Below are 14,231 nucleotides of genomic sequence, written 5' to 3' on the forward strand. Positions count from 1 at the left end.
AAAAAAAAAAAAAAAAATATATATATATATATATATATATATATATATATTATTAGTGAGAACAATTTAAAATTGTATATGCAACACTATTTACGGCTATTTAAAGCTAATTTCATTGATCATATAAATATGATGTTGATGAATTGGTCTACCCATAAATGACATAATAAATAAGTTGATGTGTATTTTTTTTTTAAAAAGACACAGGATAAATTAAGAGTGTCTGAAAATTTAAAATAATATATATATATATATATCAAAAAAATTAAAAAAAAAAAATAATAATAATATAGAAATTTTAAACAATCACAAATTTAAAATATATATCTATATTTTTTTAAATAAAATCATTGCTTCATTTGATTTTTAATGAAGTAATCAAATCAGTTACTTAACATTTGGAAAATATCCCCAATGTTTCTAATCACCACTCAATACACAATTTGGATAGAAACCCCTCAAAATTGATTTAAGGGTGTGCAAAAAATCAAACTGAAATTCATATATCCAAACTCGACCAAATTTTCCATTAACCGAACCGTATGAATTTTTTTCTACCAAACTATTCAAACTAAACCCAAATGTTATGGAGCCAAATCGAATTAACCAAAATATTATTATAGACAACTTTTTATACAAAATTGATAAATTTGTATGTCAAAAAGAAACATGATTGATAAATATATTATCAAAGCTTATCAAGGACAATTTTATTAACTTTGTGAATCACCATATATGGATTATGATAATCACATTAAAATCCTATATATGACCATCTTTTATAACGCATCAACCTACCAAATATGCATAATGCATTAACATGTATATCTAACAATGTGGTATTTATATGGTGGTTAACGAAAAAATATGTAAAAATACCTTACAAAACAAAATTAATAAATCAAAGCTTGAAAGAATTTTACCACGAATGAGAAAGAAATAATGTTCAAAATATACATAAAATAATTATCAAATAATGTCCATGTAATTGTTATGTTGGCAACAATTTTTTTTAATCAATAATGTTAAATAATCCATCTAATACATATGTACAATATGGCCGAACGGGATGTTGGCAGTTGGCTCAATTTGATCCTCTATCAACACATTTGTGTGAGAGTTCCTAAGTTCTGAGTCTCTATTTGGTATGATCTACAGCAAAAAATTTCAAATTCATGTGTATAGTTTATCTTACTTCATATTATACATGTGTATTTTCTTCTATTTTTTGAGCCTTAATAAAATAAGAAATTTCTTACATATTCATTGTTAATTTGTACTACAGTTGTGCAATTTTATTTGAGACCATCTAAAATTGATACTTGCAAAATAAAAGAGTTTTCGTCCACTGCTACCAATAAAATTTTTTAAAATATGTTGAATTGTGTTAATTTTGATAGCTTATAGTTTTATTTTAAAAATATTATCTATCCATATTAAGAAAAAATGAATCCAGTTTAGGATTATTATAGATTAATTGATATAAATCATGTTTTAAACTTTGGTTTTATACTGTTATTATATCTTATATCTATAATTATAGATTTTAAAATCTCGTATTATCCAATTGGAGTGTTAAATACTTCATTAAAATATATTGTTATTTAGCCTTTTGTATAATTTCATAAATAAATTATTATTATATTTCAGAAATTAAAATTTTACATAAATAATCTCGAAAAAAACAATATCCAATTTTTAAATTTTAAATCGTATAAACTATAAAGTTATAAAGTTTAGATTCATTTTCAAATTTAATCCATATTCTGGGCCTAGAATAAACCTAGTTGAGCCCACTTTCATAAAGATACAAAACGCATCGTTTTAGATCCTTCGTCTCTCTTCTCTCGCCGAAGTGACCAGAGGAAGGAAGAAACCTCAGCCATGGCCAATTGCTTCGCGCCACAACTTACCATTCCATCCTTCGCGCCACGCCGCGTCAGCCCTAGAATGTCGCACCAATCACCAAAGCCAAGCGCGAGCACCACCACCACCAGCATCTTCACCTCAGCCACAAAGCTACTCTGGGGACCATCTCTTCCACCAGGTCTACTTGTCACCACCGCTCGAACAGCTTGGACCACCGTGTGGCAGCTCATGATGACCCAACTCGCTCCATCCGATTCATCCGGGTCATACACCCGACCCACTTCCAAATTTCGCCTCGACCCGACTCAATTCCCTTCCTTCGCTTCCTCGGAGCTCCATCTCTACGTTGGTCTTCCTTGCCCCTGGGCTCACCGAACCCTAATCGTCCGTGCTCTCAAGGGTTTAAACGATGCCGTTCCGGTCTCAATCGCATCGCCGGGTCAAGATGGATCGTGGGAATTCAAGGCTAACAATATCCCAATCAATGATAAGGATCAACTTATCCCGAGTTTGGATAAAGCAAACCGGCGCCGGAATCTTAAGGAAGTTTACAAATCAAGAAGCGGAGGTTACGACGGGAGATGTACGGTTCCGATGCTTTGGGATTCAAAGAAGAAAGATGTTATTTGTAACGAAAGCTATGATATTATCGACTTCTTCAACTCGGGTTTAAACGAAGTGGCACGAAACGCTAATTTGGATCTTTCACCACCGGAGTTGAAAGAGAAGATCCAAGATTGGAATCAGATTGTTTACCCTAGAGTTAACAATGGCGTTTACAGGTATAATTGGAAAACATTATCACAAAGCTTATAGAAAAGTTAACAATGGTGTTTACAAGTAACGAAACAATATCGAGAAAGCTATAGAATTCGAGTGAACTGTTCCACATTTTGATCCGGTCTTTTGCTCGTAGTTTGTGTTTTTGATGCTGCAATATGCGTGTTTGTTGCTAAAGTTGATGGCTTTGTTGTGTGGTGATTTTTGCTTGTATTGATGTTTTGAAACGTGTGGGTTTGCACGGAGCCATTAAAACTCATGATGGAGCCAGTGAATGAACTCTTTAGTATTAATAGCTATAGAAAGCTTATAAAAAGTTAACAATGGAAACATCGGATGCTATAGAAATCAACTGGATTGTTCACATTTGATGCGGTTTTTGCTTGTAGCTTGTCTTCTTGATGCTGCAATGTGTTTGTTGCTAAAGTTGATGGCTGTTGTGTGGTGATTTGCTTGCATTGATGTTTTGGAAGGTGTGGATTTGCGCAGAGCCAAGAAGCGTATGATGGAGCAGTGAATGAACTCTTTAGTACCTTAGATGAGATTGAAGATCACTTAGGTAGTAACAGATACTTGTGTGGAGAAAGGTTGACATTGGCTGATGTATGTCTATTCACAACTCTGATTCGTTTCGATCCTGTTTACAACATTCTATTCAAATGCACCAAGAAGAAGCTTGTTGAGTACCCGAATCTCTACGGCTATTTGCGCGACATTTACCAGGTTCTTTTTCTCTAATACCCAAATGCTTGCGATTAGAATTGCATCTCAGTTTCTGCGTTTGTTGTTGTTGTTGTTGAAACAGATTCCTGGTGTTGCGGCGACTTGTGACTTTCCCGCTATAATGGATGGATACTACAAAACACTGTTTCCGCTAAACGCAAGTGGAATTCAACCTGCCATTTCTTCATCTGGCGATCAAGATTCTCTCTTGAGACCTCATTGCAGAGACTTGGTGAGTAAAGCCATTGAAACACAGCTCGCGGTTTAGGTGGAGAAGACTGTACATAACTCAAATGATAGGATTATGTTCAACTTATTATATGATGTAACAATCACTGATCTTTGTATTATACTTACATATATCGATATGTCTTTCACAAGTACTCTCATAGGTGCTCTTCTTTCAAAAATCTTGAGATGACTTTCAAGACTTCACTTCGATACTATGATGTATATAGAGATGTTTTATACAAGTCACAAACAAAAGCATTAGCCGTTAAAACCCAAAGTTAAGATATACACATGAGTTTAATACTTTGATATCACAAAGTGGATTCAGTTTCTTAAGGATAATAGTGGCATCCTTTCATAGCTACCTACCTATTTAATGGACCGACCGACTTTGCTTATATGCCTTGTCGGATTTCTGACAAAAGGAGTTATTCTCGATTGAAATTTTTTTGCCAATTCGTTGCCAAAAAAGAGAAAGAAAAAAAGAGAGATTGCGCCACCATCAACAAAAACTACCAAGGTAAAGCTCTCATGCTCTCTTCTTCACATTCTTGCCTTCTGCACCATCAACAAAAACTACCAAGGTAAAGCTCTCATGCTCTCTTCTTCACATTCTTGCCTTCTGCACCATCAACAAAAACTACCAAGGTAAAGCTCTCATGCTCTCTTCTTCACATTCTTCCCTTCTGCACCATCAACAAATTGCGAGTTAGTTGCAAGAATAGTGAGTGAAGGGCTCATCCCAAAACCCGAGATAAACATGTCTAACTAATAATGATCACGCACTGCTTATCTGCTTAATGATCCTGCAGAACTCGCTACCACATCGACAATGGAACGGACTCGTGGGAAACACATCATCGTTAAATCGGACACCATAATCCTGCAGATTAAGTCCAAAAGTTCTCAGACAGAACCACAAAATACCAGGACTTGAACCCAATCTAATGAAAATTCCTAAAATGAAACAAATCTATTAAAAGTGGGTGGAGAAACTTCTACACACCCAGGTGAGTTCCTCCATAGCATCGATCTCTCTTGTTGTGAAGAATGCAAGCTGGAAAAATACAGATTTATCTAATCAGTCTACTGTTTCCACATAACAGATGAGATTTCTATAAGCAAAGGATTATAAATGAAACCAGGCATTGTGTCATACATGATAGTAGTGTGAATCTGTAGTCTCCACATGAACTGGGATCTCAATCAAATTTGCATCTAAGCATCTGCACATATAGACATAGTACAGTTACAAGTAATGAATTGAGAGGGAATCAAACTTATAAGTTTCCCAAATGAGTTTCTAAGGCTAAGCTAGTCGTTTGAAACTTTATAACAAACTCAATTTCAGAGCCCCTTCACCTGTGATTGATGAACCTGGAGATATTTCCATAATGCATAACGTCAAGACAAAGAGCTTTGTCATCCCCTGAAATGTCTTCAGAACCCCAGTATGCATCCAGTATTACTGGAAAAGTACGTCTCTCAGAGTTGCGTTGGAACAACTCTGTAACGGTCAATATCTCTCCAGCAAACTCACAGATAAATGCTCCCTTAGGCAGTTTTTCTAGAGTTCTGAGTCCCCAGCCTCTCCCATTGGGCGTGAAAAAAACCTGATTAAGAAAAATGAAAGGAACATAAACACAATTCAGGCATCAGAGACTCTTAACCGGTTTAGTCCAAGTTACAATGATCATAATCAGTTTCAGTTCTATCAGAACTGAGATGGGTTTAGATTATCAAAATCTGGACCACTTGGCACAAAAAAAGAAAGTTTGGTAAGGTGAATGTGTTTACCTGCAGCCTGTTGTGAATCCCCTGTTGGACAACTCGGTTGCCACATTTCCTCATGCAGCCACACTTGTTCCAACATTCTTTAATGACCTTTCTCTTTAGATGCCCCTTGCACGGTTCCAGAGTTACTTCTTTTTGACCTTTCTCGAAAGGACATTCTTTGCAATACTGCACAATTTGTTTCTGCGGATCACGAGCCTCAGAGATACACTGTTCCAGAAAATCGTTATGTAGGAGGCCATCTACTGTGTATGCAAAGCCATTAAATGCAGTTGCACAACTGCATGCCATTGACGGAGCCAAGCAATCTCCACAGCAAGAGGAACAGCATTGGTCATCCCTAATATTCCCAAGAGAAAACTTCACTGCAGCATCTTGATACACAAGACTTTGGGCTATGTAACGAAAAACTCGAGGAATCTTGTCGTTGACCTCATTCACCCAAGGAATCTCAATTGTTTCTTTCCCTAGAGTGATGTCCCCGATGCTGCTTATCAATCTCCACTCATCCGCAGAAAGTTGGCATTCAGGAACAACTACCAAACCCATGGAATCATCAACTGAAACGTTTTCAACAACTCCCATATGATCATTACTGCCCTGAGAAGTAAAAGCCATACTTGCTGCAGATTTCTTCAATGCATCAATGTTCGTTGTGACAAATGGCAAGGGTTTTGGCATCTGGTTCGATGAATCTTTCCCCTTTGTTGCCAGGTCCAGGTAGCAGCTACAGATGTCGTTCATAAAACCAATCACAGAAAAGTTGGGGTCCAGTATTTTGTATGATCGGAGACATTTTTCCTCCATTGCTCTTCGTAGTTCCTCCATAGAAGGTACATGTTGATTTGTTCCTCCAGTTGCAGGAGAAAAACTAAGATTAAGCTTCACCTCGCCCAAAGCAGAAGAAGCTAATTCAAGTGCTGAAGGATCTTCTACGGTTGAAGCTAGCTTCTGCTCACTCAATCTCCCAGCAGTGATAGGAGAAACATCATTGGTAATACCATCAACAGTACTTACTGTTTCACCAGCCATGTCTTCCACATGTCCATTTGTTTTCTCCATCTCCAGCATGAGAACTGAAGAGTCCCCTCTCTCTACTGAATCTACAGAAACAAAACACATCAGTTTTAAAGAAAGTAGCTTCAAGTCTCCAACACATCATACCAACAAAAATAGCAATGCAAAGAAGATTTTGTAACTCATATTTACAAAAAAAATACCTGAATGAAAAGAACTGGAAGGCATATCTGTAATGAGCTCATCAGCATCAGGATGAGTTTCAGTTGGTACATGATGAAATGGCAATAAGATCAGACCACTCTCTTCACCATAAGCTGGAGTTTCTTCTAAATTCGGACTGCCCAAGCTAGGACTTGTCAAAGCAGAGCCTCCTTCACCTCTGCGTCGCAGCCTCTTTAAAGGGCGATCAGACTCAGCCAACGGTTCATCATCTTCCTCGATAGACTGCTATTACACAATAGAAAATTAATGAATGCAATAACATGAAGAAACATTACTCTAGTACAGCAAATATATTCAGTTTGCATACTTCATGGAACTTCTTCTTTCCTCTGCCAACTTCTGAGGACTGAAAAATTGGATAAACAACAACACTAAGTATGGATGACAAAGCAATTCAAAAACACAATACTTGAACTACAAATCAAAGACTGTGAGGAAAGAACATACACAGCCTTCTTCATCTTCTTTAGCTTCGTCAGCCTTCTTTCCTTTGCTTTCTTGAATAGCCTTCATACGTTAGACCAACATGTAAGGTCAAGGTAAATAACAAAGACAATGAAATCAGTAGATTAAAGAGACAACCAAAGGTACCTGAGCTTCTTGGCTATCGAAGATAGCATCAGCAAGAACCCTGTAATTGTCTTCAGCAATTAACTCCCAGTTTTTATCATAAAGGGCGAGAAGGTTCTTCAAGACCGGCTTAACTTGTGCATCCTTTATCCCAAGAGCCCTCATAGCCACAAATGCTTTTTTGATATGCGCATTAGGTGCCATCGTTTCTGCAACAAATGCAAATGAAACAAGATATGTAAAGCCGTTCAATATAACAAACGAAACCCAGGATTTACAAGGAAATAAATGTAACCAAATAAACCCCCCAACACATGAGCAAATGAAGAACACTGAAGCCAAAACAGAACTAAGCAAATCAACAACATTACAAACCAAGAAACCATAATATCTACCTAGCAGTAAAATACAAACCCACTAGTACCAGAAATTGAACATCTTTAGCAAAGTTGAAACCTTTCCTCTTGAGAAAACACTATAGCACTAAAACGCACAAAGAAACCCTGATAAAACGTCGTTTTCACTTCCAGAGAACTAGTAGCGTTCTCCGATTACGATGAGACTCAAAAAGGAGGAACTTTTCGCCGGAAAATCAGACGAACTTACTAAGCAGAGGGACGAAATGACGTGACGAGCGTTAGGGTTTTAAAGTAAGCTCGGTACAGTGAAAGGAGTCGAGGATTTTGAGTACTTACTTAGGAGAGAGAGAATCGTGGCCGTGGGAAAGCGAATGAGAACGGCGTAGATACAATGTTGGCGTCGACGGCAGAGTATTACGTCGGCGCGTGAGTACACGCGATGACAGTGCCCAGGTGAAAATTTCGATTCTTTAGTTTCTCTAGTTCGTTTTGTTCATTTTTCTTCTATGCTTAATGGGCCGGGCTTTACTGGGTCGGGTCAACCCTGCCTGGACAAATATTACCGTTAGACGACGATTCGAGTTTTTTATGGAAAGGTAAACAAAAACTCGAATAAGAATATATAAATAGAAAAGTAAAACGTTTGAATAAGAATATATAAATATATATAAATATAAAGATATTATATTTAATATTTAACACTTATTTATATGATTGTTTATAATATTTTGTGATTTACTTTATTTGTTTAATCACAAATTTAAATCTAATTAAAATTAGATATAATATTATTATGAAATATTTTAAATCATGTCTTCAACCTTTTTGGAGTACATTGAAAATTTAGTAACAAATTACTAAATAATGATTATTGATCATGTTTTATTGCCATCACTTCTACGAGGAGGTTTAAGTCCAAATATATGACTATTAAAAATTTACTAATTCTTTAGAATAATCTAAAGAAAGTAAATGACGAAAAATCTGTAAAATAATACAAATCAACTTATTCCAATTATTACCAAGATTATAATTAAAAATAATATCTTTGATGGAAAGATATTAGAAAATACATAATTTACTTGTCAAAAAAAAAAATGGTTGTCCTATAGACACAGTATAGTGACAAATATATTTTTAAAATATTATTATCTTATTTTTGGTGACTGTGTAAAATTATGAGATGATGTGAATCACATCCTATTGGGCTGGTCTATTTTTTGAAGTGAATATGACCTTATGCTATAAGTGGTTTCCACTATTCTACTATAATATTAAGAAGTAGTAGAAAAAGTATTGAAAGCTCTAGAATAGTATATATATTATTGTCTATGGGAACACAATATGATATTAATGTGTTATAGTCTCCCAAGTTTCAAAGTTAAAAAGGTCTAAAATATAATAGAAGACCCAATTTAAGAATGTTATTGATTACAGAGTGGGATTCATATCGAGATTGATAGACATGAAGTGTCATCATCTCGAGGGGAAGAATTAAGGAATCCCACATACAGAGGTGATGGAACAAATGTAAGATTATGTTCACACCCACAATGAGTTTAATCACTCATATGAAAGAGCAAATCTTGAGGATTTGAAAAGTAATCATGTTGAGACAATATGCGAAAAAATACTTTGAAATCATAAGTATTACCCAAGACAAGAAAATTTTTTTAGAGATTACATGCATTATCTAGAAGATAAAATGCTTATATTAAACCAGAAGGTTTAATAAAAATCTCACTGTTTGGCATGACCGGTTAAGCCATTCCGGTTCAGTAGTGATGCGAAAAAATAATCAGAAATTTCTGAAAAGATTCATTAGAGTTTTTCTAGTGATTTCTTATATGTGCTGCTTTACAAAGCAAGCCGATCATATGGCTTTCATCGACCCCATGAATTTGGATAATGTCAATTTTCTGGTACATATACAAAGAGATATTGTGGACTGAGCATCCATTATATATATTTGTTATCAATATGCAATCTTGAGTTTGCGAGAGTATTTGGTTAATTGACAATGGTGGTGAAACCATGCTAAGTAATTGACAGAAATGACTCTATATGTCAATAAATTCGCATCAGGCCAACAAATTATCATGAGTACTCCCCATTACAATTGGTTTGGTCAGAAACCAAATATATTTCATCTAAATGTGTTATGCATATTGAGTTGCTCCACCACAGTGATTAAGATGGAATTTGAAAAAATGTTGGAAATATGTTGGATATGAATTTTTTTTAAAGATTGAATATCTCGAGAATTTGAGGCTCGAGATGCAGAGACTGTTTTAGTGAGTCAGTCTTTCCAACATGAGGGGGAGAAAATAAACAGTTGGTAAAGAAATATATTAGAAGAAATCAGCTTAATCCTCGTACTGAGAAATGTGCACAATAATTTCAAAAGATAATTTATTGGCAAAGTTTGCAAAGATGCTAAAAGCATGCAAGAGCCATTTTCTGACCTTGAGTGAAAAAGTCACATATACCAGCTGTGCTCCAATTAATGTCTTAGAAGGATAAGATCAACTGCTAGTAAGTCTAAAGATCGCATGAAGTGTGATAGACTTACGGTTCCAAATATAAGCATCCTCGGGAAAAAAAGGAGCATAAATTAATATGGCACCAAGGAAGCAAAGAGTTATGGAAAATCTCTAGAAGAGATGTAGACATGAGTAAGAAAGAGATTCAGGTACCTGAGAATCATAATGAAAAGAATTCTCAACAAGTTGAGTCATGTCTAAAATAAAAAGGAACCAATAAGCAAATCGACGTCGTAATATGTTTGCATGCAATGTTGCAGTTGATGATGTTATTGATGAAAATCGAGGATCATAAACCGCGGTTAATAGAAACATTTTATTGAATAGTGTACACAAAGAATGATTGGTTAATCATTGACAGAAATAGCTATGAAGTAGTTCAAGTCTCTTAAAGAGATAATATTTGGACTTGTAGTCCTTACACTTGAAAGTGTAAAATGAGTGGGACATAAGGGGATCTTTATGAGAAATAAAGTACATGTAGTAGTACAATGATTCTCATAAATACTTGATATTTATTATGAGAAATGCACTCTCATATGGTGGAAACAACTATGTAGATCCCTTATGAGTTTGAAAATAAGGCAAGACTTGATTTAGTCTATTTAGAATGTTTTCAAACTATAAGAGATATCTCTTAAAGTAATTATATTGCTAGAAGCAAATACTTTATAGTTCTCGAGAATATTGTAAGAACAAGAAAAAGTCTTGATACCTTTTGACATATTTTGAGAGAAAAGGGTGAGAGTTTATCTCTATAAGAGAATCCTGTGTGTAGATCACTGTTGTTGATCTTAGGGATCTCATAGTGGGTTGAAAATAGATCGGGAACAATCTAAGAGAAGATCTTAGAGTTGTGTAAATCCGAGATTGAACACTGAATATAATTGTGTTCAAGAAATATTTTCAAGAAAGAAAGTTTGAGGATGTAGGCATTTGATGAACCTCGTTAAAAAAAAAATTGTATGTGTCTCTTCTGCACTTACAAGTGATTCTTGTTAAAAGAATGGTACAAGAACAAGTGCAAATATGTTGATAATGAAAATATTATTTGATCTCTGGTAGAGATTTCACATACTAAGGAATATATGGAGAAACAATCAATGATGAAATATTACTCCTGAAAGATGGAGAAATCGGATTGTATAAGATCAGTTCTTTCATGAAATCTTGAGGTTACATATTTGACATCTAATGAAAGAGATCTTATCTTAAGATGCTTACATATTATTACATAGAAAAATGGTCTTGTAGTACCATACTAAGAAGAAGAGTTGAAAGAGAAAGTTTTACAAGGAGAGTATGAATAACTCCTATGTATAAGATGATTGTTTGGAAGATTGTATTTAAAAGAAGATTTGGACTTAAAGTTCAAATAGATCTTCTATATGAAAGGGGTTCAAATGACTTGAAGTTTAATGACTCATGAGAATATATGATGATCATATGAGTTTGTAACTAAAAGCGATGTTTATAACAGTTCAGAAAGTTGGTACATATGATTATAATAAATAACCTGAAGATGATGCTTTCAGGGGGAGAAATATGATTATGTGAGTGGTTTTACTCTTTTCCCCTTATCATGGTTTTTATCCCATTGGGTTTTTGCATGAAAGATTTTTAACGAGACAACAAAGATCACGCGAAAGATAAACACCTAAAGAGGAATATTACGATTCCAATGGTGAAAGACTATGATCTTCAAAGTCTTTGATGAGATTGTGAGAAACAAAGATAATGATAAAGATGAGTCACTTGTGAGATCCATGACCAATAGAAGAATGGCGATACACGTTCACTACAGATTCGTTCAAGTGAAGATTAGGCGAACCATTTACCAAGGCGTTTCCAACCACTACTTTTAAGAAGCTACTTCATCATATTGGATCAGTCATCTCGAATATTTCAAGTGATGTATTCATGAGGGGGAGTAAAAGCGCGATGCACTCGTTTTTCCTTAACCATGGTTTTTCCCATTGGGTTTTCCTGGTAAGGTTTTTTAATGAGCCAGCATCTCATATGCGCATTTAGGACTACATTTTAATAAAGGTCATCCAAGGAGGAGTGTTATGAATGAGTATATTATATATGGATGCCCATTATCGGCTCATTAGTGTGAACCCTAAACCCTAATATTATATCCTATATATATGTTGTATCCTATGCAACAAAGGAATAATAAAAGAGAACAATTCCCTAAACCTTTGTTCTTAACAACTAAAAATTTGTCCCAGAATTTTTAAAAATACTCCAAAAAAATATGATATTTTGTGACTATCATAATGTCCAATCCCATCATTACAAGTTAGTTTCAAATGGTCACAAGTTATTACTAAAAAATTTATTGCATTTGATAAAAATTAGAAATAAAGACTTAATCTCAAAAAAATATTCTTTTTTAAAATTTATAATCATACAAATTTTTTTATAATTATAAATATTAGATATACATTATAATCTATCTTTATTCTTACGTAAAAAATAAATCACTAATTCGACCAGATGCACATATTCAACCATAACTCTCATCTTACAACTCCTATGGAAACGATTTCAGGCTCTACGAAAAGGTAAGACTCAGATCTTTCCAACGGTGGGTAGATAGCTTCTGGTTCAATTTGTAGCAGTGGGAAACAATTTCACAAAATGACTGATGCTAGTTCGCGGATTTGCAAAGAATAGATTTGAGAAAATATGTATAACTTTTAATCTACAAAAAAGGTTACAAAATCCTTGGGGGGAAACTTAAATCTATGGGTTGGGAAATTTCTCACCAAAATTCGTCCATAAAAGAGTCCGTTTATCCCTTCTTTTCCACCATCTCCTAGGACAACTAAAATTTGTCCTTAATCTCAACTGTGGCTACTTATTCTCTTTAATTATAAAGAATAAAACATAATCATCTCTTAAATAAGTTTTCTTAAATTAGGATTAGAGACTTGGTTTAATGGGCTTTTGTATAAATGATATAACAATTTATAATATTTTATAACTAATGTTTACTCAATTTAACGTCACAAAATGTGATTTGTATATCTGTTATAAGTTCATAACTAATTTGCAACAACATATTGGTCACAATGTAGTCATAAGAGTGATGATTAATATTATCGTAGCATATTCGTCACTAATTGTGATAGACTTTGGTTACAATTTTTTCTGTCATAATATAGTAATGAAAATACTATGAATTTGTGATACATAAATTTAGTCATAATATCGTATTTAAAATATCACAAATTTGTGACAAAAATTTTATGTCTCAAAAATAAATGTCAATAAAATTATTTTCTTTTAGTGTCGACATAATCATCAAACTCAAATAAGAGAGATTTGTGATCCGAAACTCCTCGCTTCACTTCCTTGAAACTCAAATCCAGTTTTCTTCTCATCAGCTCCGGAGCCAATCTCAGTAGATGATTGATCATCAGAGACATCGTCTTCTTTATCTTTTTTCTTTTTTTATTTAACCCCAAGACAAAAAAAAAAAGAAAAAGAAAAACTTATCAATTAGAATGAACAAAATAAAACTTACAAATCACAGGCTATCAAATAATAAGTTAGTACATTCTAATTTACAAATCCATAATAAATTAGATTTACTTTCTAAACTAAATTATGTTGAACATTATCTTCTCTAAAACTCTCATCCGCTATCTTTTGTTACATCAACTGGAATATGCACGCAACGACCGCCACAAATATGCAAATGCCTAAAACTAAGAGCATGACACATCGAAGTTCTTATATACCATATATCGAACTAGAACCGATAGATTGAAAAAACTCTTACCATATATTTTGATTATTTGATATCCTATTTTAATGGAATCCACCCTCTTTTTAAAAAGTTCTCACACTAACATTGTAGAGATGATTTAAAGATAATTTAACTTATACTTCAAACACTCAAATACCTAGAACTAAGAGCATCACATATCAAAGTTCCAATACACTTGCAACATATTTCTTTCCTTTGGTAGCCTTTATGATTTGAAAGATCTAAAACATCTAAAGTGTCGTAGAGTTGTTGGGGAGATTACGCTGTCCGATCCTGACCATAATTCCGTATCAATGGTTCGACCCTCACCAACTCAAAAGATATCATATAGGGTCACAT

General features: G+C 34.2%; 2 protein-coding genes across 4 annotated transcripts; one reads left to right on the top strand and one right to left on the bottom strand.

Annotated features, from left to right (window-relative positions):
- On the top strand, positions 1,830–3,757 carry LOC104725039 (glutathionyl-hydroquinone reductase YqjG). The gene is made up of 3 exons (XM_010443636.2): positions 1,830–2,651; positions 3,123–3,372; positions 3,455–3,757. Exons 1-3 carry the CDS (start codon positions 1,885–1,887, stop codon positions 3,638–3,640), a joined length of 1,203 nt encoding a protein of 400 aa, XP_010441938.1. The 5' UTR covers positions 1,830–1,884; the 3' UTR covers positions 3,641–3,757.
- On the bottom strand, positions 3,844–8,034 carry LOC104725038 (probable inactive histone-lysine N-methyltransferase SUVR2). 3 transcript variants are annotated; one of them, XM_019232182.1, is made up of 11 exons: positions 7,905–8,034; positions 7,231–7,418; positions 7,087–7,146; positions 6,947–6,985; positions 6,618–6,861; positions 5,401–6,494; positions 4,966–5,216; positions 4,763–4,829; positions 4,610–4,660; positions 4,390–4,486; positions 3,844–4,281 (listed from the first exon to the last, which is right to left on the bottom strand). In XM_019232182.1, the coding sequence occupies exons 2-11, from the start codon at positions 7,411–7,413 to the stop codon at positions 4,244–4,246; spliced, it is 2,124 nt and encodes a 707-aa protein (XP_019087727.1). In that variant the 5' UTR covers positions 7,414–7,418; positions 7,905–8,034; the 3' UTR covers positions 3,844–4,243. The 3 variants fall into 3 exon arrangements, with proteins under 3 accessions (XP_019087727.1, XP_010441936.1, XP_010441937.1); XM_010443634.2 differs by having other exon boundaries at positions 5,401–6,500; XM_010443635.2 differs by having other exon boundaries at positions 3,844–4,289; positions 5,401–6,500.

The sequence above is a fragment of the Camelina sativa genome, chromosome 11 (genome assembly GCF_000633955.1).
Source record: "Camelina sativa cultivar DH55 chromosome 11, Cs, whole genome shotgun sequence".
Taxonomy (NCBI): domain Eukaryota; kingdom Viridiplantae; phylum Streptophyta; class Magnoliopsida; order Brassicales; family Brassicaceae; genus Camelina; species Camelina sativa.